Source organism: Strix uralensis, chromosome 4, assembly GCF_047716275.1.
Source record: "Strix uralensis isolate ZFMK-TIS-50842 chromosome 4, bStrUra1, whole genome shotgun sequence".
Lineage (NCBI taxonomy): Eukaryota > Metazoa > Chordata > Aves > Strigiformes > Strigidae > Strix > Strix uralensis.
Genome location: NC_133975.1, coordinates 107,389,192 through 107,412,804, shown reverse-complemented (window position 1 = coordinate 107,412,804; position 23,613 = coordinate 107,389,192). Strand labels below are relative to the sequence as shown.

Sequence of the window (23,613 nt, the reverse complement as noted above, 5' to 3'; positions counted from 1 at the left end):
CCAGTGCTGCTGGAAGATGCGTGGCAAGTGGGTGAGTCCCCACCATGGAGATGAGCACAGACTCTCCAGGTGAGCAAAGAGCATGAGATGCCTGTGGCTGGACTAACTGATGTCCCACAGGGAGCTCCCACTGACCACCAAAGAGGAAACTGATACTTGCAGAAGCTTGGAAATTCATTACCATGTACACTCTGCAGAGGGAAATACAGCCCTGAAGAGAGAAGCAGGCCCAGCACGTGCTCTGCGTCCTTTCAGCAGAGCTTAATGAGAGGCACTCTGTTCATCAAAGCATGAAGATTGGCTCCTGACAGCAACTGAGAAATGGGTCAGGTCTAAGCCACCCCTGCAGGGTCTGGGCAGAAGGAAGCACAGAGGGACAGCTGCCCAGCTTCAACGGCTGCATGGCAGGCAGTGGCAGCCAGGCCAGACACTGCTTTTTTCCACCAGCTTTGTTTCAGGTCCTGTCCTTGCACATCCCTCCAGAGCACCTCAGCCAACAAGTCCTCCCTGGGCAAAAACTTTGCCTGTAAAAGATCCAACATGCTTCACACTAAATAAGGCAGCTGGCAGCATTCTGGGAGGTCCCAAAGACAGAAGTTATGGAAAGGACGGGGAAATCCAGGAAGAAAGTATGAAACAGGGAAAGGACTAATGTCAGATATCCCTGGAGGTTAAGGGTTGGCAAAGGAGGCTACAGAGAAAGAAATACGCACTAGAGAAGCAGCTGTGCTAGGAAAGACCTCCTCCCATGCTCTTGTCTTGTTTAGTTCAAACTCATCTTCTCCCCAACACTGCTTTGGTGTTCCTGACTGGAGTGTGTATCTGTATCAGGTGCTGAAAGCTTCTTTCACTTGCAGTTTGCATCAAAATAGCCTCATTCTCACTGGTAATGGGTAGGACACCAACTGGGAGAAGACTGGGTGTACCACTGCTCCTCCGAGACAGCCCTCAGTGGTGTTGATGTGTGAGATGGGGCCTGCCCCAGTCCGGACCAAGGCACCTTCCCACTACCGTCATATCTAAGAGTCAGGAACACGGCAATAATGTCAGGACTTGGTTATTCATATGGGGATGCTAACTCTTTCAGTCCTAGCATCTGAAGCACACCTGGCTGATTATCTTCTCAGCCTCCCCACCCCAGTGCTCAGCACTGGCCAAAGCCCAGGGCAAGCTTTAGGAGCTTTCCCAGCACATCAGTTAGGGGCAAGGCTAGGACCTGGCCAAGACCCAGAGGAACTGTTGTCCACCTCCTTCCATGTAGGGATCACCACCACAAGAACACTGTGACAGCTTCCCTCCTCTCCTTCTTGTCTCTGCAATGAGTTCAAGCTGCTGTATTCAGGCCTGAAACAAGACGGACCAGGTAAGGATGAGATGATCTCCCTGTCTCACATCTCTGCCTTTCCAGCCCACAAGCCATGCCCAGTCTGCCCTCTTCGGTGCAGCACTGAGCTACTTCTTGCTTGACAATGGTCAGAGCTGCTTCTGAGGTTCCCAGCTTCCCCAGGGTGAATTCACCTGGCCCATGGCTGCTAACAAAGAACCACCAAAACCGGCTCTTGGATCAGCTCCACCATCCCACTCAGCCAGGAACAGCATGGTCAGACCTGGCACATGCTGCCATGGTGCCAAGCTCTGGCCAGAGCCCACTGTGGTCTGACTCAGACACAGCACAGGAGGATGGTGTATGTAAAGGTAACATTTACTGAGAGATACAGAACTGAGTATTATGAAGGACATACATGGATGGAAAGGGTAGCGACACCACTGCCGAGGGCGGCTTGGACCCCTTTCCCAGCACACTGGGGAAGGAGCCAGACACTACCAGACAAGTAACACAATGGAGATAACTGTGGCATATGTGTTTGTAACAAACAGACCATCATAACATACATTTCTATGGGATCACATCTAGTGATTATATAAATCCATATAGAGATCGCTGTATAAAAACTTTGTAAAAAATACTTTAAAAAAGTGTAAAAATGTGCATTCAAAAGCACGGCCGACACGGACAGCTGGGCTGTAAACATTATACTGAGAGTGTGCTTGTGGGGGGCGCCTGCGCCACCGAGCCCCGACAGGTCTGCCCACCAGACGGGGCTGCATCAAGTGTTTGCGGTTCTTGGGTTCGGGTTTCCCTCCAGAGCGTGTGCCAGGAGCGGCAGCAGCCTCTGGGCAGGGCGTTGGCAGGCACCATGCAGCCACCACTCCTCCGCCTGCGGGCCCTGCTCCCCACAAGGCGCATGCTCCTCGTGGGCGTCCCTGGGGCCACGAGCAGGCTGAAGGGCAGGGATGAGGTATCACAGGGAGGTTGCCCTCACCAGCGCCACTAGCCCTGCTCCCGGGTTCAGCCTCAGAGTACATGGTTGACAGGTTCCTGATCTTCTCTGTCCCCATATTTGTTTGGTCCATCGTTCCCAAGGAAGCCCACTGGGTCCTGGCTGCACCAGGCCTGGGTGCACAGTTCTTCATACAGTACATACATTAGAGACCCTGGAAGACCCTGCACCACTGCCTTCTCCTCCTGGCCCAGTGCCACCTTCACTTCTTCTCTAGCTGCTCCAGCAGCGGGTTGGCTTCACTCTCGGGTGTCTTGATGCTGTCTGTCCGCACGATGCAGGTGGGACGGTGCCGGTTCAGCATCAGGATCAGCTGCTGCCTCTCCTGTTTCAGCTCTTCTATCTGGGCCTTCAGCTCAGCGTTCATGAGCTCTAGACGCTCAGACTCCTAGCAGGACAGAAACACAACCGTATGTGACTTTACTCCAAGAGGACAAGATACAAGGAGAAACAATTTGGCCAACAAGCCATCTCTGCTCAGTGCTGCCCCTCAGCCCCTGCAGCACAGGAGCAGCCTGAAGGTCTGCCAAGGCACCAGGTCCCTCCAAGCAGTTTATCCCCAGCCCCCTGCCGCTGCCTTACGTTACTTAGTGCCACTGCAAGGAAATACACAGCCACCTCCTAGGACAGGTCTCTGCTGCACCACAGCAAAAATCCTGCCTGGCTGCTTTCCATGGTCTAGAAAGGTGTTCAGAAACAAACCCATGTTTAAGTTTTCACCCCCCATCCACAGGGATCTGCCGTTGTGAAATGCCTCCTTGTCCCCCACTGGGTCATTTGCCCATGTCCCACCATCCCTTGCAGAAAAGCAGCAAGGTGCTGTAAGAGCTTTTCTGCCTTGGGGTCATGGCTGAGAGGGCATCTGGCCTCTGAACAGGGAAACCTCCAGGAATTTGGGCAACTGGCCAGCACGCTGTCAGTCCCTGTCCTGTGCCACACTCCCACAGCCGCTCCTACTCCAGCGCTGAGGCAGGGACACTATCAGCCCTCTCTCCCGCAAGCCCAGAGCCCACCTCCAGCCCTCTCCATCCCTGATACCACAGGCATAGGGATGCCCGTGAGCTCTGCCTGGGCATACACATGGCCACCACCTTCACAGCCTTGTGGAAAGGGCGGAAGGGGGCCTGTATTTTCCCAGGTAAGGGCACAGGAGCAAGGGGAGGCAGAGAGGCAGTTCAGGAGGGAGCACTGCCCACATTTGGGGCACCTTTCTAGGTAGGTGCCCCTGCCAAGGTCCCCACCGTGCCCTGGAACAGGTCAGGGCACTCACCCGCTGCAGGAACTCCGTCCTCTCCTTCTTCTTGTTACGACATCGTGCTGCTGCTACTTTGTTTTTCTCCCGGCGCCTTTTCCTCCTCTCCTCTTCCTCGTCCAGCTGCAACAAGACAGAGAAGCCCAGGTCAGAGCTGGCAGGTGTGGGGCAGGGTAGGAGGTGGGGGTGAGCACCCAGCAACCCCACCAGTGGCCAGGCAAGGAGGAGGGGTGGCAGCCACCCATGCCAGTGGCCACCAGCAAAGTGGTCTAATCTGCACCAGGAACCAGGCATGCCGCTGCCACGGCCTCTGACTCCACTCTGTGGGGAGAAGGGGAGGGAGCCCAGTGCAGTACCCACAGCTGGTGACCCAGCTGGCAGGGGACAGACAGCTCTTTTCAGGGCTGCTCCCTCCCTGAGAGAGGGCAGAAACAAGGGGAATAGAGCCCCATCCTGCACAGATAGATGTCTGTGTGACAAACTGTGCCTAACAGGCACAACTCTGTGAGCACAGTCATACAAAGCATCACACACAGAGCCAAGGGCAAGAGGCAGAGAAACCTGAAAGATCCCCCAGCTGGGCCTGGCTGTCCCCCCCATTCCAGTACATGGGACTGTCTGCTGCAGCTCCAGCGCTGGCCGAGTCACAGGGCCACCATGGTAAGGTGGGGACAGGCCCCACATCCCCTGTAAAGAAGCAGAACATGGCAGTGCCTGCGCTGTTCACCATGACTCAGTTGCTCTGTGCTGTCTGACTCAAACCACACAGGCCAGGCCAATAAGCCCTATGGGTTGGAAACCCATAATCAAAGTATTTAAGGATATTTACTACAAAGCCTATGTAAGTGGCCTATGGCATGCTTACATCTGAGAACCCAAACCAACTCCTTCAAGGAAAAAAAAAAAAATCTAAGTGCTGGAAAGCCCTGTGAAGTCAGAACCCAGGTTCACTTTGTAGCATGGCTGGGAGGAAAAGATCCCAGTGTCTTCATCCATCTTTGGCCCGGGACTCCAAAATTTGAGATGTCAGACTGAACTGCTTCATTTCTATCAGCTGATACCTGACAGCACACATCTTTTCAAATGCAGTGGCAGCAACTTTTGCTTTATGAGCACTTCCACAGCCTATTTGCACCTTCTCTAAGGGCAGCTCCAGTCTTCCTTTCCTTGCAACATCCTTTCCTTCACACTTCCTCAAGTCAGTGGGGTTGAGGGACACATCTCCCAGACAAGCCTCTTGCAGCACACACCATCTGAACAGTCTTGTTGCTCTAGCGCTTGGGCTTAGTCACCTCAAAAGGAAAGTCAGAGATTCCCAGTGCCAAGACCACAGAGTGGTGGTGGGTGTGGGGGGCCACCAGATGACCCCACAGGTCCCTGCAGGAAATGAAAGCTGCAGGTGCCATCGTCCACAGCAAACTGTGCACACTGCTGACATTCACTAAGTCCAAAGCCCACTAACCAAAACATCTTAAAAACATCTCAACGTGATGTGCAAGGACGGGATGAAACACTGACTCTGTCAGAGTTAGGGTGAAGGGTACCTTAAGCAAGCTGTATGTCCAATATGCAGCATGCCTTAGAAGACAACGTACAAGTTCTGTAGCACTAATAGCTTTTGCGTCTCCTCTACCTTACTTCCCAAGCTTTATACTAAAGTTGCTATTTTACCTGGGGCTAAAATATTAAGCAAAGTCAGCACAAGCTATGCACAGACTTCTGTAATGCCAGGCTGCCACCATTCCTTTGCCAAGACAGTGCCATGGGGCATCATGCACCATGCTTGGGAGAACCAGGATGGGAACTGCACTAATGCTCCCAAGTCCAGTTAGAAGTGGCCAGCTCTCACTACTCTGCTCTAACTCCACACTCTACTGCCTTTTCCTCCTGGCAGGACCAGGATATCCCCACAGCAAAGGCACAAGCAGCTCTTACAAAACTTCCACTCAGAGTTTAAGAGGAGGTGGACATCAGGGTAGCCACCATTCCCCTCCACACATTTACCAACTACTCTTCTACCCCTTAACTTCTTGGCCTTTTAGTTTAAGGATTATTAGGAGGGTGCAGAGAGGGGACACATGCTCACAGCTCAAGAAACACACCTCAAACTTTCCTGCAAGGTACATCTCAGGTTGTAGCAGGAACTGGAAGAGCAAGCAGTGACCGCACAAGCCTCACAGTGTCCCTGGGAACTGCCTGACACATTTCCATGCCCTGTTGCTCCATTCAGTGAGAATAGAAGTGACCTGTCCCTGTGCCCTTCAGCTCCACTCTCCACCCCACAGAGGGCCCAGGAAAGGCCCATGTCCTTTAGATGGGGTACAGATGCTCAAGGAGGGTGGCTCAGCACAGATAGTGGCAGCTTGAACTCTTGGTTCTGCTTTTTGACCACAGCTCCTGTAACTTCAAGAAAGCAGGTTTCCCCCTCTCTGCTTCTGCTTGATTTCGGTTCAAAAATGTGACATGGCCCTGGTTCTGGGGTTAGGACTCTACTCAGAGGCACAAGGGACAGTGATGGTGTAGAACCCCACAGCATGTTTCAGTAGCCAATCTCCAGGGGAACCCTGTGGGTCTGGGGTTGCCTCCTGAATTGCTTCAGCCAGCAGCATCAGGGACAGAAGTGATCATCAGCCTGAGAAGCAGGGCTGTGTCCCAGGGGGAGCACTCCAGGTGGGTTTTGATGGTGGAGCAGCCCAGCAGCACCTGTCTCCCTCTGCCCCAAGAGGAGGGCAGCCTGCCCAGTGGGGCTGTCCACCACCCTGCAGGGAAGCCAGTGCCCAGCACCCACTGAGTGGGTTTTGTGTACGCTCCCAGGGACAAACACCCCGCTGCCCAGAGATGCTGGTCCCCCCAGCACGTCAGAGAAAGCTGCCTGTGCCCCAGCTCAGGGGGAGCAGCCTGCCCTCCCAAGTGCTGCACAGAGCATGGCATGCCGGTACCCAGCATCCCTGGGCTACGGCTCCCTGTGAGAGGAAGGCAGCTGCAGACTGCATTGCAAAATTATGCGTGGGCAGCTTCTTGGCTACTCATGGGATAAGCAGCTACTGCTTCAGCTCCCCCAGGCTTTCACTGCAAAGCCTGTACCAGGGGCAGCTCCATTTGCTGTCCTCAACTCCTCAGCTTCACAGGCCACACAGGGGAGGAACCGGCTGCAGGGAAGGCAGCTGTGTGGGGGCTGCCAGTGGATTTCCCCTTATCTTTCCTCCACATGGTGTCTCAACAACTGGCTCAGAGGACACTCAGCACTTCCACTACCTGCTATGGGGCAGGGCTGCCCTGTCCCTGCTACACAGAGGCCAGTGAGACATGCCCATGTCCACCAAGCAAAAGCAGCTGTTGCAGGGCCAGCTCAGAGCTGCCCAAAACACGCCAGGAAAGGTGCTGTGCCTGGGAAGACAGCACAGCTAGACTCCCTCTTTCTTCCCCAATCCATGAAGCAAGGCAGGCATTGCACCTGCATCATTTGCTGCATGATACCCAGGCCAAGAGCTGGGACAGCATTCAGCTTCAGCTTCCAACCCATGACTGCTTTGCCCATAGAGGCCATTAGCATTCCCCAGGCCCTTCTGATGGCTTCCCGCAGCATCCTGGCCTCAGCTCCTGCTATTGTGGAGCTGCCCAGTCCATCCCCAGGTGATCTCCATGGGATGCTGCACGAGCTGACTGGACACCCCCTCGGTCACAGAGCTCCTGTGTAAGGTGATCAGATTGAGCCCATTGTACCAGTCCTCCCCACAGGAGTCCACTGCAAGGGGCTGGGGGAAAGGAACAGGCACCCTCCTGGCAGGTGGACCTGGGTGCTGCTGCACTTTTGCTGTAAGAGTTGGGCCAAGTCAAGTGTCAGCACCATTTGGAGAGAGGGCTGCTCCCTGGAACTGATGTTTTACTCCCTTCATCTCACAGCTCATCACAGGCAGCTCTTCACATCATCTAGCACCTCCTCGCTAACGTCTCCAGAGAATGCACATCACCCCATCCTCACACAGCATCATCTGAGGTATCCTCACACAGGAGCAAATGCACTCTTCAGAGCGGTTGTTTATCAGACCTTATGACAGCAGCCACCACCTTCACCAACACAGGGCCTCCAAATTGATGGGTTCCCAGCTCCCACAGGCAGTGGGAGGTGCAAACACTCACCACCAGTGCAGCAAGGGTCAAGGAGGCAAAGACTGGACAACCAACACGAGACAGACACACAAGGAAAACACTGTGCAAGTGTCTCCCAAGTCTCTGCGGCCTGGTTCTGACACGTCAGTCTGCGGTACTGAGCAGAAGCCACCCACCTTCCTCATCCCAGGAGCCCTGATGTGAACCAGGGCCCCCTTGAGCAGCGGGGCAGGGGCAGCCCCAGCCAGCAGAACCTGCGGCACAAACTGAGTCACTGCTGCCGCTCAGCACCGCTCACTCACACACCTTGTCCCCACAGGAAAGGCAACACCAGCAGCACCAAGGGCTCACTGGCACTGGAGATGGGATGAAAGCAAGCCCTCTGATGGGCTGGTTTGGCTTCTCCTTTCGGTGCGTGCCCCAACACAGGGACATGTTGGCTGTGCCAGACCTGGCTGGGTTTGAGTTTAGCTGTCCCCCAACGGCTGCATGGGACTGGTCAGGCCTGGGACACTGAGGCCACCATTGCTGCAGGGACAGAAATTCAGGCATAGCAAAGAGGTAGCTGGTGGAGCAGCTGTCAACACGTGTGCACATCACCAAACAAGCAGCATGACATGCTTATAAAACATGCTTCTGGCCACCCTGGCAGGAAACCCAAGCACAGGCACGAGAGAAACCCAGGCAGGTGCAGGCAATAGCCCTGCAGGGCCATCTGCAGACAGCAGCCCCCAAGACTCACCTCACTTTTCACGGGCTGGGGTCTCTTCCCAAGCTTCACCTCTAGGAAGTGGAGCGGCGAGATCATGGCCCCGATGTTGCGGATGTCAGCGTACTTCAGCTCCTCGGCGGTCAGGGCTGTGCCAGGCAGTCCTGTCAAAGGGCCAAGCCCAGGCAGTGCGCCGGCCGTCAGGGACGGGTCGGGGATCTGCCCTGGCATCATAGCAGGGGAAACAGCTTCGTAGGCTGGAGGGAGAGTGAGACATGGCCCATTACAATCCAGCTACAGGGCCTCACGACACAAGCCAAATTTATTCTACAGACCATCACCTAACGGGGTGCAAACCAGGGAAAGCAGCTGCTCTTCCCCAGGGGTGGCAAAGGCAAGGACTAAGCAGAATCTGGGTGATAGAAAGCAAAATATATGAATCCTGCTAGGAAGGATATGCTGCCGGTACATAGATCAGGACAGAAAGAGACCTGAGAAGCAAAGCATCAGAAGAACAGGAGCTGGCTACAACGACGGTGATGTGGTCCCATGGACTACTGGTTTTGGCACACCTGTCACTGGAGTGCAGAAAAATCAAGGTTTGCTCTTAACTGAGTTTTGATTAATGTGTAGGTTATTAGGACAAGAAAATGGCACAGAGGGCTATAATATGCCTTAGGCTGCATTTCTTCTGGGCAGGCTCAGCCCACTGGTCAGGGCTGGGACATGGCACATGAGGACCAGGGATAAAACCAGGAGAGAAAAACCTGCCAATGAACAAACATCTCCCAGCACAGACATAAGGAAGCAAAGGCTGGAGCGGAGGGGAAACAGAGCAAGGTGCAAAAGGCTTCTTCTATCAGCACAAGCGAGAATAGGATTGGGACAAACTTTGGCAAGCCACTTATAGGCAGAAGAAAGGAAATTACCAGGATACATGAAGAACAAATAGCTAAGAGATAAAGAAATAAAGTTATACCTAAAATGGGAAGCCCGTAGAGCTGGAGCTGTTATATCAGCCAAAAAGCAAAGGGAGCAAGTGGTCATTGGCTACAGCACAAGTACATCCCTGCTTGTGTAACTGGACTGGGACACTCACAAGTGACCCAGTTACAACATGCAAAGTCAACTTCTGTCCACACAGTAATCATTTTCTCCCCACCTCAACTCAACCACATGTCCCAGTGCTTGTGCACTGCTCTCCTTGCTGTGCCCAGCAGACCGGTCCCAGCATACCCCGGGAGCTTCCAGGCATCCACCCCACCCTGTCCCTGTGCCAAGAGGCACTCATGCAGCGGGTGGAGGGACAAGCGATATCAAGAGGAACAGGCTAATGGAGCAGACCCAAAGTATCTGTGAGCAGCTTCCTGCAACCACTAGAGCCAGTCAGAAGACATGATTCAACGAGCAGTTGGGCAAACTCATGGAAGAGGGGTCCACAAAGGACCATCAGTCACATCACTCTGCACAAACTCCTGGTAGCTGACAGCACCAACTGCCAGAGTGAGAAGGTGCATTAAGCAAGGGATAACATGCACTTGCCCTGCTCTTTCCAAAGCATCCACTCTCAGCTGCTGAGCAGGCAATGCAGGCTTTTGGTCCAGGCAGTACAGCTGTGCTAAGTGGAGGCACACACACATTATCAAGTCAGCTGCCACAGTTGCTCAGCACTTACCATCCTGGGGTGACAAATCTATGTCAGTACCAGGCTGAAAACTTGAGTAAAGCTGCATGTGAGATAGGACTGTGGGATCATGGAGTTGCAGAACAGTTGAGGTGGGAAGGGACCTCTGGAGATCGCCTGGTCCAACCCCCCTCCTCAAGCAAGGTCAGTGGGAGCAGGTTGAACAGGGTTAATGATGACAAGCCAAGAAGTTAAGGATTTCTTGACACTGGCACTTTTCTTTACCCAGGAGATTATTTGGTATATTTTTTAATGTGAAGGAACAGGAGATATGCAGCAGAAGGGAAGGAAAGCCAATCACACAGGTTAGAGAGGCTAATGCAAGTTCCACAGCTCCCAGCACAGGTGCTGTGCAAGCTGTACTGGTGTGACAGGCAAGGGGATTTGCATCAGAACATACCTACAAGCTGCAATACTGTGTGAGCTGTCATACACTCTAATCTGCCACTGCAGACGTCCAGGTGTCAGCACGAGATGTCCCCTGGCAGACATTGCTTGGCAGACAGCAGCGGTGACCAACAGGACTTGAGAAAGAGCATGGAAAGCAAATCCAGCAAGACCCTGACCATAAAGAGGTGGCAAGTAGGAATCAAGCCCTCTGCTCCAGTCATCCTTCAGGAGGAAAGACCAGAAAGGGGAGAGCAGGCCAGTGCTCAGCAGTGCTGGTATGCAGAGGGGAGGAAGCTGGGCCTGGGGGAGGTGATCTGCACAAGGGCGTTAAAGCCTGAAAAGGAGAAGATGGGAATGATAGGAGAGATAAATAACTTCTGAAGCAAAGTGATACTACCATGATGAAATGGACTCCTGCCCATTTGGTGACAGAAGAGAAAGAAAATACTCGGTAATGATACTTAACATCAGAAAAGACTATACGTCAACTTTGAGATTGCAAGGACCTAAACTGATCCAAAGAATTCATTCTTCCATAGATCTCTAAACCAGACAGCTGTAATTCCACATCTGCAGTGGTTGCCTTGTATGGTGGCAGGAGACGCCCGCTCACAGCAGGGCTCTGAAGCTGCACACTACCTCCCTCCCCTTCCTTTCAGGCCTACACACAGCTAAGATGCTTCACTCCTCCAGAGACTGGGCACCATCCTACCCTAGGCTGTGCTCCAGACAGAAAAATGCAAAAAAGTTATTTGGGGACAGAGCCTAAATCCCTATCATCTTCCTCAGAGACTGTCCCTCTCCAGCAGGAAAGCAGTGGGTCAGTGAGGTGGCATGGCAAAGGGGAGGTGACTCCAGAGACTCTTCCGAGGACATACTGCCACAGGACTCAGCTGTGTGGAGTTAAATTCAACCTACCATTCTGGGATAGCTGCACACACTGCCGAGCTAGCCATTTCCCAGCTGCTGCCACTAAGACAACATGCTGTGGCACTAGGGAAGAAGCCTGCCAACAGCAGCACACCCTGGGCCAGCTGCTGCACACCCCCTCACCAGCAATCCCATACATGTCCATCCCCAGCTTGAACAGTTTGGTCTTCAGTAAAAAAAAAAAAAAAAAAAATCAGTAGCTAAAGTATATGAACACCCTCTTGAAGTCTCCCTCCTGCAAATACATGTGAGCTGCTACGGCACACACTGATTTGGGGCCCTGACCTACTCTTTCACAGGCTTCAGTCTGGGAAATGACTTGAGCCCAGCACTGGATGCCTAAATCCATTCTGGACTTGGGGGACCTGGTTTTAATTTGTGGTCCTCCATCACAACATGCAGCTGACACCACCCAGGTGCTGGACTGCACAGTCCAGGTCCTCAGCTAGATTGAATTCAGGTCACTGCAATTTATGAAATAAGGAGGGAGGAGAAATCTATTCTCCAGACTGTGGGACTACCTGACCACTGAGCATCCCCCTGCACTCCTGAGCCTGGGGCAGCTCCCTGAGGACAACTGGCTAAAGATTTGAGAAAACACTGTGCTTTCTCTGGCCTACTTTTTTTCTCTGCCACCTTGATCTGGTAGCTTAATATACCTTGAAATAGCCTCTGTACCGGTGGGACACCAGGCACAGGTTGGAGTGAAGGAGCTGGCCCACTATCTAACATGCTCTAAAACCATCCTGGATCCAGAGACTGCACTGCCAAAGCCCACATCACACTTGCATCAGTGTAAACTAAATCTAAAGCTGTTCAAAACAAAGCACCAGGAGCCACCTGGAAGAACATGAACCTGCACGTTAAGATGAGCTGAGAACTAGGTGGGAAGGGGGAAAGTGACTTCTACAAGCAAAATCTTGCTCAGGGGTCAGGAAGCTCAGGAGCACATTGAGAATTGCCAAGAGTCAAGCTGAGTTAGACCTTGGAGAGGAACATAAAACCATTCCCAGCAGGGCTATGACTATGAAAATAAGGTAACGAGGAGAGATGCCATCCCTCTCTGCAGATCAGGGGTGCAGTGACAGATGACACTGCCCAGCCCTCAATGTCCCTCAGCCATAGGCACTGTCACTCCCTGCTAATCAGAGGGACTCTCATCCCACTCTTTTTGCCTCTTCCTCCTGTAAGAGGTTTTCCTTTCATCCCAAGTCCCAGCTACTTTAACCTTCTTTTCTGGTTAACGCTAGAGGTAAGAAGCTGTATTTCAATCATGTCAAAAAAGCCAAGGCATATAACTGTCTTTAATACTTTGGTCTTCTTCCCAAGGCTGTTACCCTGGAAGACATTGACATGCCTACCTATAGCTCCAGCATATTTCTACCACGTTTGCATGGCAGGGCAGAAATAACTTTGAAGCTCAAGATCTGAGTTGGACCTTTAAGTTGCAGTTTTTCAATAGCCACATCTTGCTGGATGGGTGAATATGGCTGGTGCCTTGCCAATTCCCAATTCCTTTCTGGATATTCTTTTGCAGTGTTTGTTATTTCTAAGGTACAGGAACCAACTCACCTCTGTATTCCTTCACTTTCTAGCACAGTGCTTTAGCTGGGCTTCTTATTAGATTCTTTTTCTTTTCATAACTGATATATTAACACAGTCTTTTTTCCTCGGTGCCAGGCAGTCTTTCAATGTCTCCTTACACAAGCTGAGAAACGTTGTGAGTTCAGTAAAACCTAGCTTTCTGGTGTCCTACGGCTGAACCACACAATTCCTGCATTGTATCAGCTATGCTTTTTCACATAATGAAGCCAACAGTAAAGCAAAGCAGTGAAGGGAAAGAGAATGTGCAGTCTTACATCTGACACTGGGATCTGCATGACGCCAGCTGCTCAAGTTTACATTCACCGTAGCTGTGCCTTCTGCACTGATGCTATTCATCATTTCATGCCACGACATCAAGATGCTCCAGACTGAATTAGAAGACAGAGAAGGCTTTCTTAAAACTTCAGTTCAGCGATGAGCAGCTTGTATCATTCAATGTTCTCTTCAGCAACTATCCTTGCAGCAAAAATCTTGTCAACACATGATTTCACGGGTCAAAACTCAGTTTGTATTTCCTTAGTTTTGCCTCTAGACTCCCCTTGTTCTGGTTAAAATGCTGTAACACAAGACTTGACCTCTTGCCGAAATGTCTGTAAACCGTCCTAATTATTGCAGTCACTTTTGCATCCTTGCTTTGGCACCATTTTTGTTGTGGTCTTGGTCAAGCTCAGGTCAAGCTCAGTTATTTGATCAGCAGCCTCATCACCAAAAAGCTAACAGTACAGCTTCTTTTGTTCACCTTGGTTTTGCTGCATCTTTCCCATCAGTGATGAGTGTTTCTGTACTTTGTCCCCCAATTACACCCCTATGGTCAACAGTCTGTGACACTGATTGATTTAATATTTCTTAAAAGCAGCACCCATTACTCATAGTTTTTCTCCTATTGCCAGGGTCTGTTATTTTCTGGAGCCCACAACCTAGTAGCAAGAAGCTTTACCAAGTTGTTACTGTTCCATGCAGTTGCTCAGCTTCCTTGGTGACACTGTTCCTGCACACCCTCCTATTCCTTCTCCTGCAGTTCTAATCTTCATTTGCTTGGGGTTGGTTTTTTCCTTCCCATACTGATTTTGCTGCTGTTTTTTCTTGGGACTCTGTTTGTTTTTTTGAAGGAGCTGATGTTTGCACAGCAGTTACAGCATAAATCTAACATGCGTAGGCATAATCCACGTAACCCAATGTCCCCAGGGGCTTGTACTCTGGTTGCTAGCCTGTATTCACACCCCTCCTGCCACCTCTTCAGTGCTATTCTTACCCACAGACTAAAACTGGCACAGGAATGACTACCTGTGTTGAAATCATACATTCATTTCCCTGTGTAGAAATTGCCTTAGTTTGTATCCACTGTCCCCCAGGACCATCCTATGCATCCTCACTTATCCAGAGGTGTTGTCTGCTTCTTTATAAACCCAATGCAGTTGCTGCTGCATCAACAGCATCATCATGCAGAGAGGACCACGACATCCCAAAGCAGTCCGACAGTCACGCTTCTATCTAAATTGCCATTACTGTCTTATCTCTGCTGTCAGCTTCCTTGGCAAGAGTGAGGGCTGTTTACAACCTTATTTTCAATTTTGCTGTCTATAAATCATGGTTTCTTCCAACATAAGCTATTTTACATGCTCTGACATCTGCAATGGTTGATCCAAGTACCCTTTCAATGCTCAGAGAGCCAGTCTAGCACCTAATATTGCCAGCCAGCAGATTCTGATACTCTGTAAATACCAGCATGTTTCTCTCTTGCCCGTGTTAAGTGTTGCACTAAGGCAAAGTCTGTCCTACCAGCCCTTCTCCACGCTGCCTGCAGAACCAAGGCTATACTTGCCTGTTGTTCTCTCACTCCAGGCTCGACTTGGGTGCCTGCTGTTATCGTCAGCTGCCATGCATCAGAGCACTGCCAAGGTCTGCAAGACACCATACAAGTGATCTTTGATCTCTTCATCGGTGTGTTAGCACTTAACATACTATCACCATGTGTATACACTGCCTTGGAGCACCTAAGTCACAGCAATTGGCCTTTCATCTGCTCCTGGCTAATAGGCAGTAATTCCTCTGTGGAGATCAGAAGTAGCGCTACCATCCATCAGAAGCAGCTTCTGGCTCCTTAGACTTTACTATGGCTTTATTGTAATTTTTTACTTTTTTTAGCTCCTAGCTATTAAGTTCACTCTGCCTGTATGTCATACATTGCATCTTTCTAGTTCTTTCTGTTGGCAGAAGGATGATTTATATGAAAGCCCTTTCCTGACATGCCCAAATTCTCATGCCCCAAGAATGTAACTTCCTAAACAAAGACAGGGTAGTTGGCTATCCCTCCTTCTCTGAAGCACAGAGCCACTTGCATTTTTCCATCTGGACTCTTCTGGCTGGGGAGACTGCAGGGTGCTGAGGGTCACTGGAGCCTACAGACCTTCTTCCACCTCAAGGTTCAGCCCCCAGTGAGTGCCAAGTTAAGCATGATGAAGTTGAAGGCAGAAGGCCACTACCCCATATTCCCAGTGCCACAAGTACAGAGCCATGCAATTACAGTTTTCTTCTGTTGTCTAACATGTGATACTTTCCCATTCCCACAAAACTGCTGTCTGTTCTAGATGCATCTGATGCATCTAGTTTCAAGCAGTACCTTACAGCAGGTCACCCCATCTCCTGTTTAGCTTCTTCTGGTCTGCATTGTTAAAAGTAGTAACTTGCAGTGCCAGTGCCAAAGGCCACACTTATCAGTACCGAAGTTATTTGCCAACCATCAGAACACAGCAGGAACCAAGCCCTTTGGTTTTAACCAGTCTCTTCAGACACCCATGCAGTAGTGCTGGCAAACATGAACTCTAACAACAGCCACTGTGCATTCATTCATTCATCTGCTGAACCTGTTGATACCAAGAACCCACCACCTGTATTGTATTGAAGAGCTGCAGTGACACCCACTGGGACAAAGTTGTGCATGCCCTCTCTTTACCAAGGACTTAACATTAATTAGAGTTTTATTGCATCAGGCAGATCCCCCTTCATTTAAAGGCCAGTTTAAGGCACGATCACAGAATGGCTCACCAAGTGGATGGAGGTGCAGCATGCTGCCTCAGTATGCTAGACACCATAGTACCTTGCTACTTCCACACTCCATTTCCATCCCAAGAGGGAGAGCGCTCCTGCAACCAGGCCCTGGGGTCGCAGGGCCAAAGAAGCATCTGTGCCCTTCTCACAGACACACCCAGCTGCTGCTCCTGCTGTTCCCTTCTCCCACGCAACCCCATGCAGTGGGAGAAGAGCTGCTGGGTTTGTGCACATCCGTACATGTAATGTCCCATCCCAAACTCCCAAGCTCCAGTGAGTGGACTGCAGGCCTACAATGCTAAGGAGAAGGAGGAGCTGTGAAGGACAGTTCCTCAGTAGATGGAAATCTAAACCCATTTCGTGAGTGGGAACAGTCTGGCTCTGTCCTGCACTTCTAGTTTCACACAGATGGCAGAAGGAACATCCGAGTCACTCACAGACAGAAGGCGATGAAAAGCTTTCTAAAAACAAGAATGCAGAGAGCCTTGCTGCCCCCCTCCTCTTCTCCATCAGGGAGGCACACAGCTCCCTACACTGTAACCTCAAGGCAGCTCAGAGCAGACAGCCTCAGAAGTGCAGCTCCCCACCCAACCGAGTCTCACCATCAGGCCCCCACACCTGCCTGTCTGATGCTTTGACTCCTTATCCCCATTATGAGGAGGGGGGGATACTGGTCCTCAAGTCCTCAGGTTTAGAAATAACGCCCCCTTTTCCATTAGCAAAGCAGCCAGCTCACAGTCCTTTTTCCCTGAGCATTTTTCTCCACATCTTCACAGGGTAGTAAAAAGCTCTAGTTTAGCATTACACTGCCCCCACCACTGCAATGCAGTGATTGACTTGCAAGCAACCCATGACAGCAGGGTTTTGTACAGCACCTAGCATAGCAAGGCTCCTCTATTGCAACAATTAATTGCAATAACGGCAAAAAAATTGCAATTAATTATCACAATATTATTAGTAGAGATCACAATTAATTACTTGTGGCAGATATTTAATAATGCTGCACCACCCACTGGAAGGCAGTACAGAGCAGGAAGGTAAAAAACTATCCTAGTTCTGCCTGAAGCAGCTCAAAGAGATTTGAGGAGGAAGGAATATCCTGGTCTGAGCTAGGCTGCAGCTCAGACACTGAGGTTAACGACTGACTTGTTGAAATCCCCCAGGACCATCCATGACCACATGTGGTCAGGGCTGGAATCTTCTTCAAGAAGACAATCCTACTCCAGCACAGAGCTCTGCCCTCAGGGGCCAAGGATGGCCTCAGAGATGAGAGGCCCCCCTACAAACTCCTCAAAATTATGCCCTGAATGCCAGGGTCATCCACAAAGACCTCTAATCCATATAAAGACCAGCTCTGGCTAGTTTGCAACAGCCCTGCTCAGCTGAGAGGCCCATATGGACCTTCAGCTCCCCGGCTGCATGCTAAAATAGCCTGCAATGTTTGTACTGATATTCTGGACAGTCCAAGCAACTGAGAAATCCACGTAAGCAGCCAAAGACAGATGGCATCAGGCTTGCCATGCCCTCTCCTTGCTGCACTGGCTCTGCAGGACACATGCAGGCTGGCAAGGGGTCCATGCCACACACCATGGCTCTGCCCCCCTTGGTTTTGGGGCCAGGTCCACCAGGAACAGCCTACTGCAGTGAGAAGACCTTCTCAACAGCTTCACACTCAAGACACTGCGTTCTGCCAAGTACCCGGCCCAGGCAATGCAGCTGAAGCAGCAAACACTAGCACAGGGAAGAAGACCGCAGAGCAGATGCTCAGTGCTGCCTGCGCTTGAGCAGCCTAGTTGGACACACTGCTCAGATGGAGAGGGCAGCTGGAGGCAAGAGGTGTGAGGGAGTACCCATTCTTCCTTGGCAAGGCCCGCAGCACAGAGACCTCTGCATCCTGTAAGGAGGGAAACGCTCAATGCTCAGCTGTGAGGAGGAGGGAGAAGCATCCATAGATGTCTCAGTGAGGAGACAGAGGCAGCAACCTGCATGTTAACTCTCAGCAGGTCTCGCTAATCCCCCAGACCCCAGGAACCTGGGACAACCAATCACTACTTGACACGGACAGTTTGGACGGCAGCTCCAGCACCCACCCACTCATCCCCAGAGGAGCAGGTTTTTGCTTTTTTAGAATCACTAGGAGTCATACTAAGAATCTGAACTCCAATGACTGGCATTCCCAGATGTCCCCATGCAAGCACTCACCAGCAAATTCCCAGTGCAGACTCTGGCAACAGCCTCCAGATACAGTTTTTCATGCAAGTTTTCTCGAAACTAGCTAAAAAATCTTGGTCTGAGCTGCAGAAGCATTTGTTTCTGCTGAGCTCTCGGAGTCCAAACACACACACACAGTTTGGCAGTGGTTGTGTTCCAGGGCTGGTAATACAAGCCATGGAACAGGCTGCCAAGACAAGCAAGAGAACGAGCCAGGCCCCGTTTCATTGGCCACCATACGCTGCATATGGCCCTGGAACCAGCCAGCACAGTGTTCTCACCCTCCTTGAAGGCATAGGAGACCCTGTGTTTTCAAATACACCTCCACAGGGCCTTCATTAAAGGAAAATGGAAACATAATGTGGCTCTTGCTCTCTTGGTATTTCTCCCTTTCCCCCAATTTGCTCTCAAACCTATTTCCCTCCCATGGAAAAAGAAAAGTGCCTCCTGGAGCAGACCGTGCAAAAGAATGCAACTTCCATTCAACTCCACGCCTGACTGCTAAAGCGGACTTGGGACCGAGCGCTGGGGGACCTCCAGGGCCCCCTTCACCCCCCGGGCCGCGCGGGCTGGGGGCACGTCTCAGCGCAGCGCCGGCTCTCCCATGGCGGCGGGGCGGGGGGGGGCGTACACCTCACCTGCGCGCCCGGCCGGCAGGTGAAGCGGAGGCCGGGAGGGCACCCGAAAGCGGGGGAGGCCGCTCCCCACCGCCCCTGCAGCCGGTCAGGCCGGGGGCTGCACCCCGCTGCCAGGCAGCGGCGCCGCTCTGAGCCGCCTGCGCGGCTCTGCCCGTCCCCCACACCCCCCCCCGGGAGGGTCTCCCCACACCTCCGCGGTGCGCCCGGCCGCTGGCGGTCGGACCCCTCCCCGCCCGGAGGGCAGCACCCTGCCCGCCGCCGCGGGGTGCCAGGATGCTCCTCCGGGCGGCCCCCGCCGCCCCCCCGCCCGCCGCAATCCCGGCCCGCCCGGCGCTCCCCCCGCCCGCGCCCGCACCCACCGTGCAGGGGGACCGGGCTGCCGGGGTGCCCCGGCCGCAGGGGCCGGGCGCGGGCTGCAGGCTCAGCCCCGCCGCCTCCGCCGCCCGGCTGCGCGGCGCTGCCCCGACCCCCGGGCTCCGCCGGGTGCCGATGTCGGTGCCGGCCGCCGCCGGGGCGCCTCGGCCCGCCGCCCCCCGCCGCCCCGGTGCGCGCCTCCCGCAGGCTGTGGCGGGCGGCGGGGTGGGTTGCATCAGCCCCGGTTATATAGCGGCCCCTGGGCTGCGGGGAGGGGTCGGGAATGCGGAACCGGCCGGGCTGCCAGCGCCACACGTCAGGGAGGGCGGGGGAGCGGGGCCGCGGGGCGGGGAGCGCCGCGCAGGGGTGGGACCAGCCGGGGCACTGGCACCCCGGCACCCCACAGCCCACACTCCGGCATCCCGCACCCCGCACCCCTCGCCCGTCAGCCCTTAGCACCCTTGTGCCCTCGCAGCCGGCAGCCCCGGCCCCCCCCCCCCGGCCCCTCCGCACCACGGCGCCGGGCACCTCGCACCCCCCGACCGTGCGCGCTCCCCCCTGCCCTCCTGTCTCCGCTTTGCCCCCCCCGCTCCGCGCCCCCCTGCGCCCGCCCGGACCTGGTCTCGGGCAGCCCCGGGGAGCCGGCCCGCAGGGGAAGGCTCTGTGCGGAGCCGCCGCTCCTCAGTCCTGCGCCTGGGAACAGGGAGGCAAAGGACCAGAGAGAGTGGCCAGGGCTCCCCAGCGCCAACCCCACCTCACCCAGGGCAGCAAAGACACAGGGGCCCGGGGGGCTGCAGGGCAACTCCGCTGCCCCGTGGGAAGTGAGCTCCTTCTCATCCCGCCCCAGCCCAGCCCGGCCTGCTCACACCCCACATGACGCTGTCTCCCCCGTACATGGGTCAAGGGCCGTCAGCCCCAGCTCCACCAGCCCTATGACTGGGGTGGAGAGGAGCCAGGAGGAAGCAGAGGGGTTCAAGGCTCCCCTGCCCAGCTGCTTTGGTCTTCTCTTGCCATCATTGGGGCATTGCCTGAGGCACAGGCACACTCATGGTGCCCCATGTTCTAGCACCATGACGTCAGGTGGAGATGAGGGAGCAGGTGGTGCACTGGGGCCTTCCTGATAACTTATTTGCATGGATTTGAATTGCCTCCTTCCTCTCTCCCTCTGACATTGGCCTCTTCCCACCTGCATCTGCCAGACTGTTCTGGGAAGCAAAGCTCTGCACAGCCGCAGGACCTTGCTGGACCTGCCACAGGTACTGGATGCTCCAGGGCTGTTGCTCCTAAAGCACTTCAGGACAGAAATGCTCCTTTTCCTTTGGAAAGAAAAAATACTAGGGTGGTTAGCAAAACTGCCAGGCTGAGTGGCACTACCCAGCTCCCTCTGCCTGAGCCTATGCCCAAAGTAAATGGGGAAAGAGATGAGATGTGTCTCCCAAACAGGATGAACCACAGCTAGGACTCACAACCATAAAATTCCTCTGAGACTTCTTGCATGTCCTCGGGCCCTGTGGGCAGGTCATTATAGACAAGAGGAGTCTGTCATAAAACTGAGCAACACTGCCATCCCTTTGCCCTATCCTCCCCTCTTACCCAGCTGCACAGAGAGGCACCATCCACCCTACCTTGTTTTCCTTCTCCTGGCTTGCCAGTCACTGTTTCTTTTCAGCATATTCATCCTCCACAAGGTCTCACTGCCAGCACTTCCAGCCTTGTCCTCTTCACCTGTGTCTCAGTAAGAGAAAGAGAATTCAGTCGGGGAGCTAAGCAGGAACAGGGTTCCAGAACGCTGCATTCAATATAGGATATACTTTGCCCAAATTGTCCTACAAACCTATAGGTAACAGCCTGGCTCAGCAGGACACCGCACACGTATCCTCATTCCTACTCTCCTCGTGCTGTTGTTCTTTTACCTTTTTGTTTTCAGAGAGGCAGAATACTTTCTATACATCTTTGTATACAACCCCAATATTTCTTTAATCTTGGCACCTCACCTTGGGGGGAAGGGAGAAGTGGAAGCTGAGATGTATTTTTCCCATATGCATTCCTTCATCCTCCTAGATCAGATAGGACAGACTCTTCTAGTGCCTTAAGCTGGGGGGATCCCAATGTGGTTGACAAACAATCTCTCTCTAGCAATTCACACAAATTGCCTTCAGGGCATGGCAGCTCCCTTGCAACTGCTGCATCCTGAGGGAAGGGAGAGGGAAAACCAGGGAGATTTCAGAGGATGCTGATGACCTGGCTGAGCAAGGTCCAGTCCAGCATGAGGTTCCTCCTGCAGCCCTTCCCTGCCCTGGGGAAGGCGGGAAAATGCCGTTTCCCCTTCTCTGCTGGGGGCTGGAAGAAAGAGCTCTCCCTGCTCTCTCTTCCACTGTTTTTCCCTTTTTCATTTCCCTTTCTCTAGTGGGCACAGCTGGGAGATCTTCATTACAACACAGACATCTACAGCCCCAGACTTGAGTACTGACCTCTTCATGGGTGCTCTTCCACCCCAGCCAGCCCCCACCGGATGGGAACAGGGACCCCACACCTAGCAGTCTGTATACGGCCAGCACTCGCAGCATGTTTGCAGTGCACTGATTTCAGGGCTGTGTACTCAAGACTACTGAAGAAGGTCTGGGAAGCGAGGAGGAGAGGGTATAGCCAAATCCAGCTCTTCAGCCTACCATGTCTTTCCTTCCCTGCTTCCCCTCTGCAGGTCCTGGGGGCAGCTGAGCCTCCATTATTATGATAATCCATGTTAGTCCTAACTGTGATTTAACTGTTGAAGAGCTAGTTCCAGGGAAGCATCCTTGTTCAGGACAGTGCTTACGCACATGTTTAAAGGGACAAACTTGCATCATTCTTTCTTGAGTTGGGAACTCCTGTCTCACAGGGGAATTTTCCTCGTTCTTGCAGTCGCTTGTGCTTGAACTGTTCTTTTCCCAAGCTGGGTTTTGCCTCATGTAAACACCAAACTTGTTTACTTTTCAGATAGTTTCATTCGGGCTAGAAAAGGCATAAGAATTCATTGAGAATTTGTGGCTTCAGTGGGTAAAAGTGAACAGAAAAGTCACCAACAACTTGCCGAAGGAATTGGCTGAAGGCTGCTTGCCGAAGGATGCGGTATGGTCGGGTAAACACGGCTGGTCCTACCAGGGCCAGTCAGTCTTGCCACTGCTGTGGAAACATGTGCTGACAAAGACAAATTAACCAAATGTGAATGGCAGCATCTGCAATGGAGACAGGAGTGGCTGAGAAAAAAGCAAAAGTTCCACTGCACAGAATATGAAAAGCTCTTGGTACCTCGTCACTTGGAAGACGGCTTTCTCCTCAGACGAAAGGGATGATTTGCATATTTTTGTCCAAAATAAAGTGTGTGGAAGGTGAAGGCTCATGGATGTGGAAACACAGCCTCTGCAACACAACATGGGGCCAGAAAGTTATCATCAGGAACAGAGTGAACTCTAGAGCAAAACAGAGCTGCACCACCCCAGGAGTTTGATTGCAAAGGAGTTGCTCTCAGTCCTTGGGAAAAGTCTTTGCTTTTTGCCTGCTAGCATGCATTTCTCTGCCTTCCCCACGTGGATGAATTGTGTGGCTCATCACCTGTATTCAGGCCTAGGCCAGGATGATACGTGATAGCACTGCAGCCATCCTTGTTCTTCTCACCCCTCTCTTCTGGATTGTCTGATGGCCATCTCACAGCAGGAGTGGATGCTGCCTGGGGCAGGCCCATGTCCTCTGAAGGTGGGCAGGGGAGGCAGCGTCAGTACTGGTCCACCTTGCCAGGATTTTCGGCATGACTCTTGATGTTGCAGCCCTGTCCGTGGCACAGAGATAGAGCCAGAGTGTTGACAAGGCTCCTGAGGGTCCCTGACATTTAATGTGCCATGTCCTCCAAGCCCACTGAAAGCATGTTTAAGACCTCAGCAATGATAGTCCTTTGCTTGCCCTCCGCACCCTCTTGATGCCACCACCATCAGTGGACTTGAGCTCACAGTAACCTCCCTGGGACATTCTTGGCCAAGGAAGCCAATGATACCCTAGACATAAATATCTCTGTTGCACGTCCAAGCACAGTTTTATGTGCCTGACATTAATTAATATTCTATGTCTAATCAGAATGTTAGCCACTCCAGCTCATCTCCCTTCTGTAATCTCTTCAGGGCTGACTAGCACAACAACGTGCACGTGGGACATGGCTGGCAGACATAAAGGCACATTGACCTCCTACATGGAAAATTTCCTCCTGCATTGCCTCTCTACACAGGGTGACAGGGTTGATGATTCCACTCCCACCCACTGAGGCTCAGAGAGCTGTGCTGTGGCTCTGCTTGGCTGGGATTCCTCAGACC

General features: G+C 52.7%; 1 protein-coding gene across 3 annotated transcripts; it reads right to left on the bottom strand.

Annotated features, from left to right (window-relative positions):
* Positions 1-1,683: 1,683 nt before the first annotated feature.
* On the bottom strand, positions 1,684-20,991 carry JDP2 (Jun dimerization protein 2). 3 transcript variants are annotated; one of them, XM_074865218.1, is made up of 4 exons: positions 20,899-20,991; positions 8,447-8,670; positions 3,613-3,717; positions 1,684-2,730 (listed from the first exon to the last, which is right to left on the bottom strand). In XM_074865218.1, exons 2-4 carry the CDS (start codon positions 8,645-8,647, stop codon positions 2,545-2,547), a joined length of 492 nt encoding a protein of 163 aa, XP_074721319.1. In that variant the 5' UTR covers positions 8,648-8,670; positions 20,899-20,991; the 3' UTR covers positions 1,684-2,544. The 3 variants fall into 3 exon arrangements, with proteins under 3 accessions (XP_074721319.1, XP_074721320.1, XP_074721318.1); XM_074865219.1 differs by lacking the exon at positions 20,899-20,991 and adding an exon at positions 19,279-19,423; XM_074865217.1 differs by lacking the exon at positions 20,899-20,991 and adding an exon at positions 18,273-18,527.
* Positions 20,992-23,613: the final 2,622 nt, after the last annotated feature.